Source organism: Dufourea novaeangliae, unplaced genomic scaffold (genome assembly GCF_001272555.1).
Source record: "Dufourea novaeangliae isolate 0120121106 unplaced genomic scaffold, ASM127255v1 scaffold329, whole genome shotgun sequence".
In the NCBI taxonomy this organism is placed as follows: Eukaryota; Metazoa; Arthropoda; class Insecta; order Hymenoptera; family Halictidae; genus Dufourea; species Dufourea novaeangliae.
In genome coordinates, this window is record NW_015374214.1 from 180,485 (window position 1) to 187,876 (window position 7,392).

A 7,392-nucleotide genomic window follows, 5' to 3' on the forward strand; every position below is an offset into this window, starting at 1 on the left:
AATAACTATGTCCACTTTGAATATTGCCGTTATTTGTAATAATATGAAAAAATGTTATATACAAACCTTACACGGTATAGAGGGGGGCATATTGTGACACAAACATTTTCTGTGTGGATGAAGGCATAGAGGAGATTTCAAGGTCATCTCTATTTTTTTTAATAGAAAAGGGAGTGTTGAGACGACTTCAGCGAACTATCATTGAAGGTCATGCAAGGTCAAATGTGGTAGTAAAATAAACTTTCTTACATTACAGGAGATGCTTGAAGTGGTGACCGTTTGCGTCAATGCAAAGTTGCAATCTTCGTATCGCTGCATCACGTGCATGTCTTATCGTTTCTGAACTTATTCTAGCACATGCTGTATTATTTCATAGACCCTCACTTTTAGATAAACGAATGGTCTTGTAACATTGTTTATATTGTGGCAATACATAATTTATGTTGTGGCTAGAAATGTAAACATCTCATCAGTTCGTAACATTGAATCGGTAGTCAGTCTCGGTCGATTGCTAAGTCAACTAGCTGCGTGACCATCAAAATGAATTTTTGTTTTGAAGAGCAAGTGGATATGATCCTCATTTATGGAGAAATGCGACAAAATTCGATAAGAGCTTAATCCTTGTATCCAAACCGTGCACATCCTTCGCACCGAACATTTCAAAGATTGTGCAAAAAATTGAAAGAAACCGGAAATTTGAGTACTCGTAAGAGCAGATTAGTTCCCAACAGATTGAATGTGAGTCGGCTATCAATAGAAGGAGCGTGCTACGAATACTTGCACGGCATAAATTTCATCTATACCATATTACTCTTCATCAAGAGTTACACGGTACGGATTTTATGAATCGTGTCGCATTTTGTCAGTGGGCTCTGTACAAAATACAAATCGATGAAAGATTTTTTTCTTCAATACTGTTCACCAATGAAGCTACGTTTACTAACTATGGAAATCTCAATTTGCATGATTATGCATTATTGGAGTATCGATAATCCACACTGGTTGCGATAAGTTGAGCATCAACGACAATGATCAGTTAACGTGTGGTGTGGAATCGTTGGTGATCAAATAATCGGACTGCATTTTATCGATGGAAATCTTACTGGCGAACGATATGCATACTTTATACGAAGTAAATTGGGGACTTTATTAGAAAATGTACCACTAAACGTTTGCCAAATGGTGTGGTTACAGCACGACGGGTGTCCAGTACATTATGCTCGGAGAGTAAGAGATGCACTGAACGAACTTTACCTAAATAAATGAATTGGACGTAGAGGATTAGTTTCTTGGCCACCTCGTTCTCCAGATTGAACCCCATTGGATTTTTTTCTCTGGGGTGCATTGAAATATGCTGTTTATCAATAAATACCCACTACACCAGAAAATATGAAACAACGGATAATTGCAGCATGTGCTAGAATAAGTTCAGAAACGATAAGACATGCACGTGATGCAGCGATACGAAGATTGCAACTTTACATTGACACAAACGGTCACCACTTCAAGCATCTCCTGTAATGTAGGAAAGTTTATTTTACAACCACATTTGACCTTGCATGACCTTCAATGATAGCTCGCTGAAGTCGTTTCAACACCGGCTATCACATCGCGATAAAAGAAACATAGCATTCCATTAAAAAAAATAGAAATGACCTTGAAATCTCCTCTATGCCTTCACCCATGCAGAAAATATTTGTGTCACAATATGCCCCCCTCTATACCGTGTAAGTTTTGTATATAACATTTTTTCATATTATTAGAAATAACGGCAATATTCAAAGTGGACATAGTTATTGACCCACCCTGTATATTATTAAAAATATATATATTATTTGCAAAAATATATGTGACTTTATGCAACATGTCCTTAATGATAAAACTTAACACGTAGACACAAAATTATTATCCGATTTAGTTAACTTAAAGCATATTTGCCGCAACATGACCTAGGTGGCAGCACTTTGTTAGCGGCACAATATAAGCTACCACTTTTGGCGAGAGGACCGTAGGATTGGAGGGGAAAAGACAGCAGTCGTTAGATATACGTCGGTTAGCTTCGGATGCATTCGGCTCGATTCGGCTCGTTATTAATGGCTGGTGGGCTGTGTGCCGTACTATTATTTAATGCTTTATACTATTTATTCATTTTGTTAAATAGATATATCTATACAAACTACATGACATACGGAATTTTTAACGTATAATACGTATATTCTTTTCATCTCTCATAGCATACACGTGTGTAACGTGATTGTATACACGAATAGCACCGAAAAGGAACGAAGTTACCCGATTTATAACTAACCACCCCCTTACCGCGAATCTTACTAACCCGCTCAGTTCATGCTCCGTCTATATACCTATGTTCAATACCTAACTCAACCTACCATATCAGCCTTTGATCAGCTATGTACTCATCGTTGACTATACGGTTGTTTGTAAATACTACTCTGTATAGTGACAGTGCATATATATTCTTAATAAAAATTCGACATTAAACCTATTACATTTTATTTTGATAATAATTTGCTTAATGTAACCAAAAAATAATAACAATAATAAAAGTAAGCAAATAATACCACCATTAGAAGCAATGTATGAAAGAATAATAAATATTTATTTTGTAATGTAGAATATTAGGTATGTGTTTAATGGTATTTTTTTTAAATTTATAATTTACATTTCGAATATATATTTAATTCATTTCTGTTTTACAATTAAGTATTAATTTTTTTTCATAATTTCTTTAAACAATATTTGAATTAATTTTGTTTGATTGTAAATTTTAACAACAAACTGCCATTTTTATTTTTTGTCAATAAAAGTATTTATATAAATATACATATATATTTTAGCTGAGTAATTAACACCAAAGTCAAGAATAATATGTTAGAATTTTGATTCATTTCATTATGAGATTATAAAGCAGAATACTTTATCTTACAATTGTCATTTGATTAGAAACAATATGACTTGCAATATTGAACCTGATTAGCAGTGAACTTCGTATTTTTGATAAAATTATACCTTATCATATTGTTATTTCAGCTTTCATGAGAGCAAAAGTATATAATTGTCATATTATTGCTGTACTTATAGTAATACTTCACATGTGTTTGATTCTATGGAGAAAATAAATTCATAGAGCATTTATCTTGCAAATATTGTATTTAATCATCATGAGTTCATCGAAGAAACAAGTAACAGAAGTCAATTTACCTGTACCGTGGGGACACATTGCTGCAAAAGTCTATGGTTCATCAAGAGGAAAGAAAATTCTGGTGGTACATGGAATTTTAGATAATGCTGGATCGTTCGATAGATTGATAAATCTTCTTCCACAAGAATACCACTATATAAGCATAGACTTGCCAGGACATGGATTTTCTTCACCATTTCCTTCTGGAGTACCATTGCAATATTTTGATTATGTTTATACAATTTTGCTAGTATTAGATGCATTAAAATGGAAAACTTGTATTTATTTAGCACACAGTTTTGGGTCTCAAATAGGCATGTATTTCAGTATATTGTATCCTGGACGTCTTGAAAAAATCATAGCCATAGATGGAATCATGCCTCTTCCAATTAGAGACGTTGTATCTTACACTCAGAAAACATATAATTTGAATAAGTACAGTACAGCTAAAGATGCATTATATACGAAAGAAGAAGTAATGTATGCTTTGAAGTTTAAAAGACAAGAAACATTGAACACAGATGCTGCAGAAGCTATGTTCAAACGTGCAGTTACAAAAGTTGGGGACTTGTATAAATATAATCGTGACCCTAGATTAAGAGAACTTGTACGACCAATATTTACTATGCAACAACATGCAGAGTTCTGGAAGAAATTTTCAACTCCAGTCATATTAATTGTCGCAGATAGATCTAGCAAAATAGATACAATCCCAAATTTGATAGAGCAAGCAAGAATTGCAATCAAAGATAAGAGTGACTTTTTTGTAGTTTTTGTTAAAGGAAACCATGATGTACATAACAATTATCCTGAAAGGGTAGCACCACATATATATAAATTTTTGAAGCATGACACAAAGAGTAAATTATAAACTTTTATTTTTATAAAATGATTGTATGTAATACACATTAGTTCGTTTAACATTAAATTTATTTTTGTTAATGATAGAACTTATTGTTTATATCCTTCTTTATATATGTACAGAATAAGTATTAAAATATGGAAAATAAATGTAGAATTCCAGTGAGTTACAATTATATATTGAGTCATTTGACTTTTATATGTATCATGCTCTCAGCCTGTTGAACTTTTATACACACATCGTTACCTTGCAGAACAATATTTTTTAATTCCTCCTCTAGCAATATTGCTGTGTGATTCATGAATGATCCATTTCTTTTTGTGTCGTAATTGTGATTTAATGTCAATTTAATTTTATACCAGCAAATCAGTGCATTTGGTAATGGCCTGTTAGTAGTTGCATATATTTTACCAAAATTGACTATCTGTTCAGCAATTTCACTTTCTTTTATTTCTGTCAGTATATTTATATTGGATAAAGGTTCATATAGATATAAACTTGAATTTAAATCAAAAATCTGTTTTATCTGTAATGTAGCATGAATATACAAATTTATAAAATATCATTTTCTTTAATATGACAAATATTATTTTACCTTAAATTCATTAATATGCTGAGCGATTCCATATGAATTTTTGTTGTTAAAACTACTTTTTATATTTTGATAGTTATTAAATTTCTGCAAAACAATACAATTATAAGTTTAATCTATTTAAGAAATATAATTAACTTATGTATACGTTCTTGTATATACACCTTTTTAGAATTTGTTGTATTAAATATTAAAGTTGACCGCCTCTGTAAGTTTTCATCTTTTACATAAACCATATTTGCCAATTCTTCTGAAAACACAAGCTGCCCAACAAGGAATATTTGTTCGGGTAATAAGATACCATTTGGTTTCAGCATACATCTGTAAAATGCATTATTAAAATTTTTTAATTCTATGAACAAGACTACTGGATCTAAAAATGCTTAAAATTGTTACCTAAAAAATTCATGATTATGTTCTTGACCATGATCTTTTAGTTCTCCTTTAATGTCAAAATCATGAACAAATATAGTATCTAAAGAAATGTTAATAGTTGTATAGTTTGATACAATATGTATCTTATCCTTAAAACCATTTTGTTTTGCAACTTCTTCTATAAGAAGACGAAGAGTTTCATTTTCAGTTTTATAATACAAAATTTGACTGTAGTTATTTTCCTTCAATAACATGAATCCGTAAATTGGAAACGGAGAGGTATCCAAAATAGTGTTTATTTCTTTGTTAATGAGTGACTTACTAACTTCAGTAAGTAATTTTATATATTCAAAGTCATTTAAAAATGTTATAACTTCCTTTGGTAAACGATATAAAAATTTTGTATGATTATGGTTATTAAATACAGTAACATTTGTTGTATAAGAACATTTTAATTTTCCTCTTAGTATTTCTCCATTAATTGTTAATGTGTCTCCCTGTTTAAATAATGTTGGTATTGCTGGGAAAATAGCAGTTTGCCAGCAAGTCTATGGTGCCATCATACTCACATTTTACATTTACAGAACTCTTTACACCATCCACATTAAATTTTTGTAAATCTGATATGTCATTAAAATTGACAGTAAAAAGAACTTTAGGTTCTGTAATATAATTAACTTTCACATTTTTTAAATATTCCGTGTCATAATATTCATCATCCAATAATATAGACATATTATCAAAATTTAAAGGACAAGAATTTTGTACTTCATCAAAAACTACAGATGATTTGTTTCTTATATATTCACATTGCACTGCAGCTACATAAAGTGTAGCACTCATGGGTATCACTATGCCATCTTTGTGTAATATGTTTGTATGAGCACTTAACAGAGATGGTATTACATGTTCTCCAAATAAACCAGCATCAAAAGTTTCTGTCACTATTAATTTCACTCTGAAAAAAATACATATCAAATGTTTTCCACATTTACAATAAAATCAATTACTGTGAGTAAAGGACAGACCTTTCTGTAATATCAGCAGGTATTGCAAGATCTGTAGAAAATTTGGGCAATAATATTATATTTTTGGCATTATTACTTTCAAATACTTTTTGAGCAATTTTAATCATTGCTACTGAATATTCGCATGCATAAACCTTCTCAGCACCAGCGTCATGTGCATATAAACTTAACAATCCTGTACCAGTTCCTATGTCTAATATAGTGTCATATCCTTGAGAAATTTTCTTTTGTATCACGCTTTCAAATGCACTATTTCTTTGTTTGTCATTCAACATTGGAAAGTGCCACCTATCTACAGCCATACTAAATGCATTTTGTAAATTTCTTTCTGCTGGTAGAAAATTGGGATTGGCTTGCAGGGCTCTTTTTAGGTATTTTATTGCCGTTATTGGATCATTATTCCTTTAACAATATATTTTTAATCCTCATTATATGGTATTTTAGCGGTCATGATATCTGTTATGTTAAAAAATAAATTTTAAATCAACTAGTTTTATGTTTACCCAAATTGTCAGTCCAAATTACCTTAGAAGATGTGCTGCAAAATTATTTAACATACGAGGATTATTTGGATAAATATCTAAAGAACGTGTATAACATAAAACAATATCTGAAAATCTGTTTTCATATGCAAGCTGCATTCCCCATTGACCTAAGAAATAAATTCTACTTATAATTTTGCTATTAGAGAAATGTAAACCATAAGATATAAACATACAAAGTACATCAACAAAAGCTTCTTCAATATCCAATCTCAATGTTGGACATAATTCTGCTACAACTGTGTAATATGCATATGCCTTCCCTACGTTTCCAGTTCTGTCATGATTATAAGCTTTTTGCAATGATTTTGCAACTATGCTATTTACTTCCCTTTGCATTTTTAATCAAACGCAGAGGCTCCTTCAGTTCGTATTTACCATATGGATACATGCCCCTTATTATTCTGTGAAAAAAAAAAAAAAATTAAATTTTTAGTCATTACTAAAAAATGTTATTTTATTTTTAGATACTGTAAATTGTTATTCCTTTGTTTCTACACAGCTTTCAAATTGACTACATGCAATATTTCTTGCTCTACGCTACATTTCCTCTCTGACACTATGTATGATTTATAGGTTTCATAGTTAATATCACATAGGTACGACGGACTCTAGGTCATACAGTAAAGATATTAAACTTTTCAGAACAAAAACTTAAAGGATGCAACAATTTTTGTATGTTCGTAACGAGTTATAGTTACAACAAATATGTTGTTTCACAATATAATACACAATAGGTTTAAAAACATTCTGTAAAATATAACATCGTCCTTTTTGTAACAGGGATTATT

General features: G+C 31.0%; 2 protein-coding genes across 2 annotated transcripts; one reads left to right on the forward strand and one right to left on the reverse strand.

The window, feature by feature from the left end:
- Positions 1 to 3,150: 3,150 nt before the first annotated feature.
- Positions 3,151 to 4,073, forward strand: LOC107192362 (serine hydrolase-like protein 2). Its single transcript, XM_015581589.1, has one exon. It carries the CDS (start codon positions 3,183 to 3,185, stop codon positions 4,071 to 4,073), a length of 891 nt encoding a protein of 296 aa, XP_015437075.1. The 5' UTR covers positions 3,151 to 3,182.
- Positions 4,074 to 4,239: 166 nt separating this feature from the next.
- LOC107192354 (putative protein arginine N-methyltransferase 9) lies at positions 4,240 to 6,940 on the reverse strand. The gene is made up of 8 exons (XM_015581582.1): positions 6,778 to 6,940; positions 6,585 to 6,711; positions 6,060 to 6,461; positions 5,572 to 5,989; positions 5,053 to 5,528; positions 4,821 to 4,977; positions 4,660 to 4,737; positions 4,240 to 4,590 (listed from the first exon to the last, which is right to left on the reverse strand). The coding sequence occupies exons 1-8, from the start codon at positions 6,938 to 6,940 to the stop codon at positions 4,249 to 4,251; spliced, it is 2,163 nt and encodes a 720-aa protein (XP_015437068.1). The 3' UTR covers positions 4,240 to 4,248.
- Between the last annotated feature and the right edge of the window lie 452 nt (positions 6,941 to 7,392).

Bases quoted from the DNA above. Each gene is read 5' to 3' on its own strand.
- LOC107192354 (XM_015581582.1), bottom strand. From the start codon at position 6,940: ATGCAAAGGGAAGTAAATAGCATAGTTGCAAAATCATTGCAAAAAGCT. The intron at 6,712-6,777 runs GTATGTTTATAT...TTTATTTCTTAG, and splicing joins AGCTTTTGTTGATGTACTTT to GTCAATGGGGAATGCAGCTT. The intron at 4,591-4,659 runs GTAAAATAATAT...GCTACATTACAG, and splicing joins AGCATATTAATGAATTTAAG to ATAAAACAGATTTTTGATTT.
- LOC107192362 (XM_015581589.1), top strand. From the start codon at position 3,183: ATGAGTTCATCGAAGAAACAAGTAACAGAAGTCAATTTACCTGTACCG.